At 39.3% G+C, this 15,424-nt stretch overlaps 1 protein-coding gene across 1 annotated transcript in view; it reads left to right on the forward strand.

The window, feature by feature from the left end:
* Nucleotides 1–15,424, forward strand: part of LOC126354379 (integrin beta-PS-like) — a 150,723-nt gene that overhangs the window by 104,457 nt on the left and 30,842 nt on the right. The window contains exon 9 of the mRNA XM_050003979.1: nucleotides 13,049–13,261. Coding sequence (XP_049859936.1) covers nucleotides 13,049–13,261 — 213 coding nt within the window. The remainder of the gene's footprint in view (nucleotides 1–13,048; nucleotides 13,262–15,424) is intronic.

Below are 15,424 nucleotides of genomic sequence, written 5' to 3' on the forward strand. Positions count from 1 at the left end.
CAAAAATGAGATCAACAGGAAGTGCAAAATGGATAAGCAGGGATGGCTAGAGGACAAATGTAAGGATGTAGAGGCTTATCTCACTAGGGGTAAGATAGATACTGCCTACAGGAAAATTAAAGAAACCTTTGGACATAAGAGAACCACTTGTATGAACATCAAGAGCTCAGATGGAAACCCAGTTCTAAGCAAAGAAGGGAAAGCAGAAAGGTGGAAGGAGTATGTAGAGGGTCTATACAAGGGCAATGTACTTGAGGACAATATTATGGAAATGGAAGAGGATGTAGATGAAGATGAAATAGGAGATACGATACTGCGTGAAGAGTTTGACAGAGCACTGAGAGACCTGAGTCGAAACAAGGCAACGGGAGTAGACAACATTCCATTAGAACTACTGACGGCCTTGAGAGAGCCAGTCCTGACAAAACTCTACCATCTGGTGAGCAAGATGTATGAAACAGGTGAAATACCCTCAGACTTCAAGAGGAATATAATAATTCCAATCCCAAAGACAGCAGGTGTTGACAGATGTGAAAATTACCGAACTATCAGTTTAATCAGTCACAGCTGCAAAATACTAACACGAATTCTTTACAGACGAATGGAAAAACTAGTAGAAGCCGACCTCGGGGAAGATCAGTTTGGATTCCGTAGAAATATTGGAACACGTGAGGCAATACTGACCCTACGACTTATCTTAGAAGAAAGATTAAGGAAAGGCAAACCTACGTTTCTAGCATTTGTAGACTTAGAGAAAGCTTTTGACAATGTTGACTGCAATACTCTCTTTCAAATTCTAAGGGTGGCAGGGGTAAAATACAGGGAGCGAAAGGCTATTTACAATTTGTACAGAAAGCAGATGGCATTTATAAGAGTCGAGGGACATGAAAGGGAAACAGTGTTTGGGAAGGGAGTGAGACAGGGTTGTAGTCTCCCCCCAATGTTATTCAATCTGTATATTGAGCAAGCAGTGAAGGACACAAAAGAAAAATTCGGAGTAGGTATTAAAATCCATGGAGAAGAAATAAAAACTTTGAGGTTCGCCAATGACATTGTAATTCTGTCAGAGACAGCAAAGGACTTGGAAGAGCAGTTAAACGGAATGGATAGGGTCTTGAAAGGAGGATATAAGATGAACATCAACAAAAGCAAAACGAGGATAATGGAATGTAGTCAAATTAACTCAGGTGATGCTGAGGGAATTAGATTAGGAAATGAGACACTTAAAGTAGTAAAGGAGTTTTGCTATTTGGGGAGCAAAATAACTGATGATGTTTGAAGTAGAGAGGATATAAAATGTAGACTGGCAATGGCAAGGAAAGCGTTTCTGAAGAAGAGAAATTTGTTAACATCAAGTATAGATGTAAATGTCAGGAAGTCATTTCTGAAAGTATTTGTATGGAGTGTAGCCATGTATGGAAGTGAAACATGGATGATAAAGAGTTTGGACAAGAAGAGAATAGAAGCTTTTGAAATGTGGTGCTACAGAAGAATGCTGAAGATTAGATGGGTAGATCACATAACTAATGAGGAAGTGTTGAATAGGATTGGGGAGAAGAGAAGTTTGTGGCACAACTTGACCAGAAGAAGGGATCGGTTGGTAGGACATGTTCTGAGGCATCAAGGGATCACAAATTTAGCATTGGAGGGCAGCGTGGAGGGTAAAAATCGTAGAGGGAGACCAAGAGATGAATACACTAAGCAGATTCAAAAGTATGTAGGTTGCAGTAGGTACTGGGAGATGAAGAAGCTTGCACAGGATAGAGTAGCATGGAGAGCTGCATCAAACCAGTCTCAGGACTGAAGACCACATCAACAACAACATTAGTACATCACTTCAGAATTTACATAAATTGTGGCAAAAATCTAGAAATTCGAAAATACATGTTTCATTCTTAAACAGAAACTGATGGATCATAATGCTGTATAATAATAGTACCACTTCATAAGTGAAAAGAACAGGCAGAATGGACCAGTGAACCATCTTCCAGACAACATTTTTATATAACTGTGCTACAGGATTACAACAAACATGCACTGTGGCTGTACATGTAACAATAAATCATTCATAACTGGTTGGTTGGTTGGGGGGAAGGGAGCAAACATCAAGGTCACTGGTCCCATCGGATTTGGAAGGATGGGGAAGGAATTTGGCCATATCCTTTCAAAGGAACTGTCCCAGCATTTGCCTGAAGCAATTCAGAGAAATAACGGAAAATCTAAGTCAGAATGGCCGGACACAGGTTTGAACCATCATCCTCACAAATGGGAGTCCAGTGGCCTAACCACTGTGCACCCTACTCTGTCATTCATAATTAATCATTAAAATGTTGTGAAGATAGATAATATCAATGTGATATATAAAGTAACCAAGCTCATCAGTTTTTAAGAGTGCAGGAAGTTACCTTTCCAGTGTTTTTCATCACTTTGTTTAAACATCATGAGCACTAGCTTTGTAGAGAATTTGTAATCAACCATTTAAAAAATCAATGAAGTTATAAAGGTTTACCATTCATATTGCTTTTTCTTTCAGTGTCCCTTCTGCAAACAAAAGAGGGTTTGTGGCCTGCAGTGTATTGTTTCTGGAAAACAAATGTTGATGGATAACTTCCCAAATGAAATGGCAAATAACAACAATGCAGCCATAAAATGTTTAATGATTAGGCTCTTACCTTTCAAAGTTATATAAACTGTCTGCTGAATCAAAGAGCATTACATATTTATTTCTGTAACACACAAAGTCGAGTCATTTTATAAGCCAAATCAGTCATTTTAATGTTTTGCCACAGCATATAAATGGAATTGCAAACCTTGTAATCCTGCCAGATATATTGATGGATCAGTTGATGCAATTATAGATATATCCAGTGAGATCACTAGGTGTAGTGCAGAGTGACACATGTGCCAACACCAGGCCAGGTTGATAAACAACAGAAACAGATTTGATTGCTGCAGACCATCTCAGCCTCACTTGTCTCAGCTTGCTGATGAGTACTATGTGCTCTCCAGTGGACTTATTTATCTCGACTTTACAGTATTTGGCTATTTTCTGGACATTTGGACTTGAATATTTGGCTTGCACACAGATACATCTATTTCCCTAACATGATGCTGACTCCATGAGTGAACTAATGGTGTGTGCATGCATTGACACAATGATACACTTTTGAATGGTTCCCAACTGGACTGACTTACCAGACTGACTTACAGTGTTCTCCAGCACTAACATTTTAGTTATTCAGGAGTATGCAGTGTATCTAAATGACACTCAACAGGTATCCATCTCCATAAGTCTTCGTTTCTCTTTAGTCCAAAAAGAATCAACTTCTGTTGATGAAATAAAAGGCACACAATAGTGGGAGTTAGGGTCATTTGGAACTACAGTCCACTGTGTCTCAGAATAGGACTTACTAGGCCACTTTCCTGAGTGTTACAACCACGATGGACAAGCAGTTTTCTTAGCTTTGGAAACAACAGCTTAATCAATAGCACAAACTCATCCAGAAGCTGACAACTCCACCATGGTTACAATAGCTCCTGGCAGTCCAGGCTTTCCAGCCTTTTAATGTAGCTCAAGAGGGTTGGGAAATGTTTTGCATTTCATTTACAGGCAAGTGATATGAAGTGCCCTGAGAGACAGTGAGATTTTTTATTATGTACAAGCCCACAGGCTTATAATCCTGTGCAAAAATTGGACCCTTTGTTTGAACCATCAATACTGCCCTTACCCATTATTAACTAACTTTTAAGTGAACATTTTGCAACAAAAATGTATATGATGGTTACTCACTTAAGAGTTTCTCCAACACTGTAAGTCAACATCAGCCAGTTACATATTGTGGCTCGTGGACCTTGCAGGACCTGAGTAGAAAATGGAAGTTTATGTGTTCTTGCGGAAATGGTATGAGGAAGCATAAATATGTGAAGTACTGGTCATATTAGCAAAAGGTTTTGCTGAAGCATTAAGACAGTGATATCCTTCTTTAGCTGAAGTTTTCCTTATGGCCAGGGCTCTCAAGATTTCACAAGCAGCTCAGGCCATCTTTCCCACAGAATATGATATATCAGAACTGTTATCTTGAATAGCAAATGCAACATGATCTAGTATGCCAGATGGCAAAAGCAAACATCTCACGCAGTCCAGGTAGAAATGAAGCAGCCCTGCTTGACTGGTCAGGCAACAAGCACTGCATCATGACAGTTTTTGCATTCAGTCTCAGCAACATTTTTTGTGGACAGCCCAGTTGTTCTGATGGTTTTTCTTAACGTTGTTTTTGCCAGGATCACATAACAGTGTTTGTCAGAATTGACCAAGTCATCATCAGTCGAGTGTGGTGGTGAAAATAAACTTCCCAAATTCAGTGGCAACACAGTGCCACCTTACACTGTTAGCAATGGTTTATCATATTCCAATTTTATTCCTTTTTTATGTGGGGCACTCAGTCTAAATTATTAATCAGCCTATGTGCCTCTGATTGGGGCCTCCAGCCTTAAAATAAGTACCAGCTAAGCTATCAAGTTATGTTCATCCTGAATTTCAGATACTAGGCTGGGTAGTTGTGGAATTAATGTATAAGCAAGTTATCAGAATCCTTCTTTGTAGTGGCAGAACCCTCAGCAGAAAACTGATTTTGCGTCAATACATATACAGTTTCTCGGTTTTCTATCCAATATGAATCCCTTGTGTTTCCAATATGCCCCCTTATTTTCTACAGGCTTCTAATTTTTCTGCCCACTTTGCACTAAAACAGTTGGTAATGGTAAAATTTTTCAGAAGCCACCCAATACCTTTGGCCTTTCACAATGAAGTTGGAGTAGAACTTACCACTTACAGTAGTTATAAGTGCTGTCCCAGATTCCTTATAGCAGTTGGGCATCACATTTTAGTTATTGTTCACACAGAAGGTGGTGCATTATGCCATTGTAGGCATGTCCCCTTCCACATCCTAATGATTTATTTTCAAATTTGGCAGGGGTCAGTAATATTCTAAGATTCAGCTTTCAGAAGATTATTTTCAACTGCCTTTGAATGAGGCTTCTAAAGCTATTCTAGTGTTCAATTCTCCTTATGACTTCCATAAATATAACAGGTTACCTTTCAGCACTGCTAGTGCACCAGCAATCTTCCGGAAGTTTCTAGAACAAACTATTGCCAACATTCCACAATGTGTCTGTTATCTGGGTAATATATTAGGCTGGTACTTAAGTTCATAGCATTTTTGTTTTGGATGTTGGTGTCACGGTTGCCATAGGTTTATTTCTCAATTGTCATTTTTTATTTGTAGTTCACTTTTGCTATTTGAGTTTGCATTTTGTCATTTAGAGATAGTTAGTGGAGATGTGGACACTAGAAAATGGTAAATCAAGTGTAAAAATCAGAACATTTCCAACATATTCTGCTGTTTGAGTTTAGTCGAGGGGTGGCAGCAGTGGAGGCACCAGAATCATTTATGTCATTTGTGAGGATATTGTCATTAGACAGAGCACAGCAAGAACCTGGTCTTCTCGTTCTAAGGAGGATCATTTTGACATTAATGACTCTCCACATTCAGGAAGACCTTTGGGGCTCGATGACGATTGTTTAAACACATTAATCCATAATGATCCACATTAGTGTATTCGAGAACTGGTAAATGTGATGAACTGTAATCTTTCCACCAACCATTCCTATCCTTTATTGTTACTGATGACAAGAAATGGTGCTTTTTGATGAACATAAGGAAAAGAAAAGAATGATTGCCCCCCCCCCCCCCCTGCAAAAAAAACACGTTATTCACCTGATCTTGTACCCCCCCCCCTTTTTTTTCCCCTCCTGCTCTTTACCAAACAAACTTCTAGGAACTTCTTTCCAGGTGAAAATGCACTCCAAACATGGCTCAATGAGTTCTTTGTCTCAAAACCACGTGATTTCTACAGTCACAGAACTGAAAAGTTACCCCAATATTGGCAGACTGTTGCAAATAGTGAAGGAGAAATGTTATTAATGACTAAAGTCTCTGTTATGTGTATCTGTTGTGTTCATTAAACTTACAGAAAAATGTTATGAACTCATGCACCACCCTACTAGTAGTGACAAGAAGAAGTCAAGAGGATCATATATTGAATCTGCAGCAAATATTTTCAGTCCTTTTGAAAGCCAAGTTTAAGTGCTATTTATCAAAATGCTCCTTCTTTCAGCGTTCTGTTAATTGTGCAGGATATGTCATTAGCCTGGATTGCCTTGAATCAAAGTCAGAGAATGTGGTAGGTATCTCCCATTTACCATTACCAAAAATTTAAAGTATTTGCTGGTTTTTATGTGTGAGGATATATATATGTCCAATGTATTCCTCCAAATTGTGATGATAGCCCTTGCATTGAACTAACTGTGTAGGAAAGTGATGCCTTCCCAGTGGTCCACAGATTGTCAACAAGCATTTTTAAGCTAAAGCAATGTCTCCTAACTGCTCCATGCATAACCTTATATCAGCCACATTTTCCAACTATCAGTCACTGATGTATCACCATACATCAAGGGGGCCATCCTGTTCCATATGTACCCAGAGAGTTTGGAACTGCCTTTCACAGTCACTTCTAAGATGTTGACCACACCACAACAAAAATTATTCACAGGTAGAGGAGGAGGAATTGGCAATTACTTTTATATCCAGAAGTTCTGTATGGTAAGAAATTTCATCTAGTCTCAGAGAATAAGTCATTGTTGTCCATATTTGGCCCCAAGTCAGAGTTTCATGAGCGGATATCTCAGGGGTTACAATGGTGGGTACTTTTCTTATCAAATAACCAGTATTAAATGAATTATCATAAATCAGCTTAGCACACAAATGCTAATGTGCTGTCAGGATTCCCTTTGAGTCTGGGTCACTAATTTGATAAAGAGGAGACTGTCTAGTTCCAGACTGATTCACAGTAAGAACAGTAGTTTCCAATCACTTCCAGACATACTGGAGCAGCCACACATAAGGATCCACTATTCACCAATCATACAAACCGGCTGACTGCAAGCACTTCCTTCAGCAGCCTTTGTGGAACTTAGTTCTTCTTTCTTTTCCATGACACCAGGCCCTTACTCTTTCCAAATGCACCCTGTTTGGTATGTTGCAACTCCTGTAACAGTTCCACTGGAACATTTCCAGAATGAAGAATACTATCCAACAATTTGTGTATTGATCAAACAAAGGAAAATCCAGGATGGAATGTAACAATATTAAGAAAAGGAACGTTGCTACGTACCATATAGCAGAGATGCTGAGTTGCAGGTACGCACAACTAAAAGACTGTCACTGTAATATACCTAGATGCGAGACCTGACCCATACATCTCCCCACCACCATGAACTCCAGTCCAGTCACAAACATCACCTACCCCATCAAAAGCAGGGCTACCTGTGAAATCAGTCATTTGATCTACAAGCTAAGCTGCAACCACTATGCTGCATTCTATGTGGGCATGACAACCAACAAGCAGTCTGTCTGCATTAATGGCTACCAACAAACTGTGGCCAAGAAACAGGTGGACCACCCTGTTGCTGAGCACACTGTTCAACATGACATCCTTCATTTCAATGACTGCATTACAGCATGTGCCATATGGACGCTTCCCACCAACACCAGCTTTTCTGAGTGGCGTAGTTGGGGACTTTCCCTGCAATATATCCTGCATTCCCTTAACTCTTCTGGCCTCAAACTTCGTTAGTCATTGTTCTCACCCATCCAGCCCCTTCCCTGTTCCCATTCCAGCACTACAAGCTCTCATTCCACCATCGTCTGCAGTCTTTTTACTTCTCTCCTTTTCCACTTCCCCCTCCCCCCAACTCTCCCCTGCCCACCGTTTAATCTCCCGACTGCACACAGCTGCTCTACTCCCTCTCCACCTCGTCCCTGTGAGCTCCCCAGCAGAAATTCACTGTCCCACACCCTACTAACCCTCCCCCTCCCCACCCCAGCCTCCTCCATACCCTCACCTAGTCACCACACCCATCATGGACTGGTGCTGCTTCTCATAGTGTGGCTTCAGTTGCCAGAGACTGCAGTAATGTGTGTGTGTGTGTGTGTGTGTGTGTGTGTGTGTGGCTGAAAGCTTATTTGTGACAGTCTTTTTGTTGTGCCTATCTGCAACTTAGCATCTCCACTATATGGTGAGTAGCAACTTTCCTTTTCATAATATCTGTATTGGCCACATATAGATGAGGATGTTGTGTGAGTGGCTCAAAAATGTCAGGGTTGTCCGTCACAGCAGTCAGCACCACCCCAAACCTATCAGGCAAACACTGTGACTATCCAGCTTTGGGATCAGATGCATGTAGATTTTGTAGGCCCATTCCATGGAGCCATCTGGTTGATTTTGATAGATAAATATTATTATTTCCTATATGTGATAAAAATGCAATAGACTATGATGGAAAATACTACTAAGGCCCTTGCAATTACTTTTTCTAATGAAGGAGCTCCATAATCTCTTTTCACAAATAATGGACTGCACTTTACTCTCACAGGATTTTAACGATTTTGCACCCACAATGGAATAAGCATGCTACCACATCTCCGTTTTACCCTGCATCTAATGACATTGTAGAATGTTTAGTGAGAATGTTTAGGATGCAGATGGAAAAATCTTTATTTCCACTCCTATCTATATTGCACTTATTTCCTTTTTATCCTTAAACTGGGCAATGCCATTCTAAGATCAAAGCCCAGCAGACCTTTTAGATGGGTGCTCGCATCTTTCCTTGCCCAATTTGGTGCAGCCTTCATCATCACAAGAAGAAGAAGAAGAAGAAGAAGAAGAAGAAGAAGGGGTATGCCCATTTGGACATATGCCTAGCTGGATATGTGGTTCCATCTACACTCAGCAAGGCTGCCAGCTGATCTTGGTGACCACACTTAAGAGGTCTTATTGACTGGTGGTAGAACCAGCTCTGTTTGCGACATTCAGGACAACTTTTGCCTTTGGATTTGCCACACCAATAGGGACAGCCTGTGTTGCTCACTCCTAGGACAGACTAAAGCAGGCATAGGAACTGTAGCCAATGCCCCAGGATGCAGATGCCTAGCATTTATGATTCTCCAACTGCCATCCATGACTCCTAAGAATCAGGACCTAAATGACATCACACGAGGGCCTAAATCTATGCCAGGTCTGATGTCAGATCCACAGTCCACTCTGGAAACGGCGCCAAGGTGTGGTCCCACTTACCATCACCTCCTGCATCTCTGATGTCAGATCTGGGAACTGTTCTTCAGCCACCAGCAGCATCAACAGCCACACCCTGGCCTCTGCAGCAAGCCATGTCCATCTCATTCTCCCCCACTACAGCTTGGGTGGTTCTGGCCCTATGGCCCAACTCAAGGTGGGAGGAATATTGTAATTCCACATCCACATCGATGGATCAGTTGATATAATTGTGCATGCATAGAGTGAGGCCACTAGGGTGCCATAGAGTAATACATCCACTGGTGCCAGGTACATGGGTAAAGGACAGTGGCAGTGTAAGTATGCCCATGGCCTGTAATGGGCACATTTGGCTCAGCTCACTGATGTGTAACACATGCTCTGTGGTGGACTTATTTACATGGACCTTGTGATATTTGGTTATTTTATAGACACTGATTTGGACTTTTGTTATTCTCTCCTTTGTCATTTGGCTTGCACATGGACATGACTATTTTTCTAATATATGAAGATTCTTCATTTGACCGCAGATTGTGCCCTCTGTAAGAGATCCGACACTTTGTGCATGTATCAAGAGAGCTGTTTGTATTTGAATGCTTCTGTGTTGGACAAATGTACAGTGTTCTCCAGTATTAAAATGTGATTTATTCAGTAGATCTTCATAGTATTTTCATGACTAAGAGGTATTTACCTCCAGAAGTCTTTGTTTCTGTTTAGTTCAAGAGGAGTAAGGATCTATTATATTCTGTGATTTATCTATACTTAACTGGTAATCAATAACACCTGTGTTGTTGAAGAAGCAGACTTGCAACACTAGGTTTTATGAAACATTTAGAATAATATGCCCACCATTCTAGTCTACTTGTCAATATTTTATTGCTTGGGAAGGTACACAAAATATACCAGAGTAACAAGTAATAGGTGTGTCATTGTAAGCATCATTCTTAAGTGTATCCCAAGAAAAGTAACTGAATACTGAAAAATTGTCACCATATACACAATTATTGGTCACAGAAGTATCAATTCAGAAATTTCTGGTCACCAACACAACTGCAGTTGATTCAGGGAGAAATGAGAGCTACAGAAATTTCAGTGTGGAAATGGCTGAAACAGTCTGGTATTACCTCATGTTCTGACTAGAAAAGATGCTTTGCCCCATGTCGGCAACTAAGGCACTGCCAATAGTGAAAGCAAAGCTTTCTGTTTTGTATCCTGCCTGGAAGGCGGGATGTGAGTCTGCTCCTGTAAACTGAAGGGTAGGCCGAATGTAGGAAGTGAGTAGAAGCAGGAAAAGGTGAAAATCTCTCAGTACTGTTCTTATTACTGGTTTTACTATATCACAATATTAACTGAATACATAACTTTGCACTGAGGTGCGAAGCCTTAGACCCGTCGTAAGTAGTACATAGTCTCAATAGCAAGCCAACACCCTCTGAGGTTGAAGTGATGTTTCCAGGCTGTCTGCTCTTGATGAAAAGGGGTGAATCTGCAGCGGCACTCGTAGAACTCAACAGCGCCGGGTAGAGGGTACTGTCACCAGTGTCTCGTAGTGCCAACTTATGAACTTGCACCTACACCACGGCATCGTTGCTATCGATACCACACTCTGATTGAAGATTCTCATCATTTCTGGTACATTTTCAAAATGAGAAGTGTGTAGTTGAGATACCACACTGAAAACATATATTCAATTAAGGAAAAAGAACCGAAACAGCAGCAGATTTTGTTGATCATTTTCAGAGCTCCCATAACAGGTACCACGAAACTTGTGGTGTTTTATGACCTCTCTAGGGTATTTATTTCTGTTGGTGCTGATGTGTTAATTATATCAATGTGGAAGAGTAAGGAAATATTAAAATGCTACGGAATTAATGCTATTGAAAGGACAAGTCACGTGATAAAACACCTAATCCTCAAAACAGGTGGGACTCTCGCATCCTGGAGTCTGAGTGACATACCCCACTGTTCTAAGCTTCCCCAACCCATCCCTCTAATAGTTATGAAAGCTGGGCTAGATTTTGGTATTTCATGCGTTTTGAAATGATATCATTTCACTTTAGGCTGTAAAAACATCATTGCAATTTCGACATGTTTATTTTCAATCATTGTGAGATGTTGTAATGTGTGGAATGTGTGGTGTTGTGAATTTATATGCTGTTCCATATGCCATACACATTAGAAAACTTACGTAAAGTGTAAGAGCTAACTCCGTGTTACTAGAGGAGGCCGAAATGCACGCGTTTTAGCTCATGCAGGCTGGCGTGAGGATGGAAGAACTATACTGACAGAAAGCGGACATAATTAGTTTCAGACTTAACTTTAATCCATTCATGATGAACATCGCTCTTGACGGTACATGATTCACAATATTATCTGTTAGTAACTGAATATGGCATCTTGCTAGGTGGTAGCAGATGACATAGCTGAAGGCTATGCTAAGCTGTCATCTTGGAAAATGAGAGCGTATGTAGACAGTGAACTATCGCTAGCAAAGTTGGCTGTACAACTGGGGTGAGTGCTAGGGAGTCTCTCTAGACCTGCCATGCGGTGGCGCTCGGTCTGCAATCACTGATAGTGGCGACACGTGGGTAAGACGTATACTAACGGACTGCAGCCGATTTAAAGGCTACCACATAGCAAGTGTGGTGTCTGGCAGTGACACCACAGTAAGACTGATAGTTGATACAGATTTCTCCCAGGTAACTCTGACAGAATAATTTATGATACACTATTTAAAATAGTCCTTATTCACTTAAAACTCCACAGATACATTCAAAATTTTCAAACTGTCATCTCCAATAAAAAATTATCTTTCAGATTAAATGTACAGAAAGATAAATTCATATATTTGCATATTTTATAAAGTAAGCATTAACTGATTACAGGACCAACTACAAAACTATATACAGGTTTCTGTGCCTTTACAGCTACTACTCTGTCACTAAAGGAATCAAGGTGTTTACACTACTGTCCAGGAGAAACAAACTACAGATATTCTACTGTAGATGTATTTATTCTTTCACATATACTCCCTGACCCTTCCCAGCTAAGAGCCTTTTCTGAAAACAAAAATTTTGTTGAATATAAACTTAAGCCTTATAAATTTCTGGCAGGAGTTTGATGCTTTACATTACATAAGGAATTATTTACAATGAATACAAAGAATATGTACAGTAAGTACTAGATCCCATACAAAAAAGTATAATAGTGAATCCACAAGTATGAGCTTTTAATATCTTAGGTTTATGTATCTTCCTAGTAATTGCTCATGCTATGCATGCATTTTTCTCTTGTAGACCTGTTTTATATTATCTTCAAAGACCATACGTCCTTTTATTTCCTTTAATATGTTATGTATACTATAGAACAAAACCAGCCAACTTGATCAGGAATACTCACTGACAGTTTGAGCAGGTCATCTCTTATACATTAATTCTGATGTTCTTATGTTGTATGTTCATGTAAGTACTTCTTGTACTGACACAATGGTGTCTCTCCAGGAATGACTCTTCAAAAGAAAATAATCAGCTGAAGAATTTCCTTGAACTTATAATGAAAGTATTGGTTAATGCTTATTTTTAAAAAATACATGAAACACTATTGTTTGTGTTGTGCTTTTACATCCTTTTCTAAAACTTATTTCCCATCATTTATAATGCTTTACCATTTTTCACTCTCCGTATGTTAAAGGGCAGTAAAATCGTTTTTTTTTTTCCTTTTGTACTTTATGGCTAATTCTGTGGTATCTATCAGCACTAAAAATTCTTTCTTGTTTGTTAATTTGAACCTATTTGTTGAGTGATGTTGTACCAAACTGTAAGTATTGACATTTTTGTTGAATGAAACCTACAAAAAGTGATTTTCATTTTACCTTCAGGAAAAGAAGCCTAATGCCTCTGAATGCAATGAAATGGGAACTCTTGTATGTGGGAACTGTGCATGCAATTCAGGTAGATTTGGAGAAAGGTGTGAATGCAATGGTACAGATATTTTAGATGACGAAGAAGTTTGTCGTAGCAGCAACTCCTCTGAAATTTGTTCAGGACGAGGACGATGCATTTGTGGAAAGTGTTACTGTGAAGAAAAGGAGGTAATGGTCTTTCATGTTCACCAAATGCTGTAAAATGCCTGTAACATAATGTTTATACCAGTAACATACATATAAAATATTTGACAATAATAACTCCAACAACAAATCACTGATATCTCAAATTTAATAGTTTGAACTATAGTGGGTGCCATTCAGGATATCATTTGAATTTCTTTTAGTGACACACTTTAGAAAAGAAGTACTCATTCCAAAGGTTGGTTTGAACTATACAGTGCCTTACTAGATATGTCCTTTTTTATGTGGTATGCTCTTGCCTCCCAACAACCTGAAAACAGTTGTATAGGAATTTACAGTTTAATACGGACTCCAAACAATGATTGTTTTTCCATATATAAACCACTGCCAAGGGTGAACACACTCCAACTGTCAGAAAAATGTTAGATATAGAGTACTGAAAATTAAATTGCAATTGAAGTGGAGGAAAGTGTATTAACATATATTAATATAAGGGACATCAAATGGAAATGAGACAGTTGGGAAAAAAATTAGTAAACTGTTTATTACTAGAAAAGTAACCTCTATGATCATAACTACATTTATCCCACTGTGAGGCAAGATTGTCAGTGCCTTCATGGAAAAATGTTTGCAGTTGCTTATGCAACCATGATTATCTGAAGCAGATTGACATCCATGAATGTCTTTCTTCAAAGCTCCAAAAATTTGGAAATCACATGACAAGAGACCACGACCCTATGGATAATGTGTAAGGCGTTCCCAGTGAAACTTCTGCAAAATAGTCAAAACAATTTTGACAACATTTACGCCATGAGGAAAGACATTTGCGGTCATCGATTTGCTTTGGACAATGAGGTGTATGCTTGGCTACAATCGTCGTTCCACAGGCAACCGCAAACATTTTTCCATGAAGACATTGACCATCTTGTCTCACAGTGGGGTAAATTTATTAACATTTATGGTGATTACTTTTGAGACAATAAATGGTTTACTTACTTTTACCATCTGTCTTGTTTTCAGTTGACTGCAACTTACAAAAATCAATCATCCTGCAATCTAGAAGCCAGTAGTAATCATACAAACAAACAGACAATGTGACCAGATTGTTACTTACCTGGAGTTTCCATTGTTTAATAGACAATGTGATACTATGTTTCGCATCCTAATGCGGTTTCATTTCATTACCCTTATCAGTGAATAAAAATAATTAACTTGTTGACAGTATTAACAAGCAATAAAAAGCCTGAAACCTAAAATGTCATCAGGATTAGATGAGGTGCCAGTGTCTTATTGTAAGCAAGTCTGCTCCACAGATTGCAAGGCCCTTATCATACATAGCCAACTTATCATTTAGTGAAGTGCAGCTTTGGGGTAGTATAGCTGTGGCTTGGCACCACTACTATGGCAAAGAAAGAAAGAGAAATGTAGGGGAACTGCACATAAAACATTGTTCCTGAGTATGTGTTCCATGAGTTGTGCAGCACATGCTCTCATGGTAGTTTTCTAAAGCTTAGAGCCAACTCCAGATTGACCCGTCTACTCTCGTAAGTGCTGTGTATAGAGGCTAGAGTATCTGTCTATAGTGTTCCTATGGACGAGGTAGAACTAAGATTGCTCAGATGCAGAGCTTGTGTTCTATCCTGTTAGAGAACAGTAATGCACAGAACCTACAAAGGCACAATTCTGCCATCCAGTGACAATGGTAGAATACATCCTAGTCTGAGCCTTCCTTTAATGCAGTGTTGTCATCTAGCTACAAGTTAATGATAATGCATTTGGAGTCACAAACTAATGCTTAATTATATTGAATGCAGAAAGAATACACTTAAAATTTCTTATGAATAAAAATATATGGTTTTGAATATAATTATGCCATTATATTTTGAAACTAAGAGGCACCATTTCAATATTTGTGTGTTTCACAACAGTATGATTATTGGTACAGAACAAAAAACTAACATATTCACCATGTGTTGAGCCTACACCATCTAGGTTACACTGGTTGAGTACAAAACCACAGTCAAGTATTTATGTCAGTCCAAAGATGTACTTCATTGTGAGTTCAGGTAATGAAAACAGTATAGATATGTGTAGAGTGTTTTCTTTAAGTGAAAATTCAGTTGCATGTGGAAGATACACACAAGAACGAGGGAAATGAACCATTAAATATTCAACTGAGCAACAGGA

The sequence above is a fragment of the Schistocerca gregaria genome, chromosome 3 (assembly GCF_023897955.1).
Source record: "Schistocerca gregaria isolate iqSchGreg1 chromosome 3, iqSchGreg1.2, whole genome shotgun sequence".
In the NCBI taxonomy this organism is placed as follows: domain Eukaryota; kingdom Metazoa; phylum Arthropoda; class Insecta; order Orthoptera; family Acrididae; genus Schistocerca; species Schistocerca gregaria.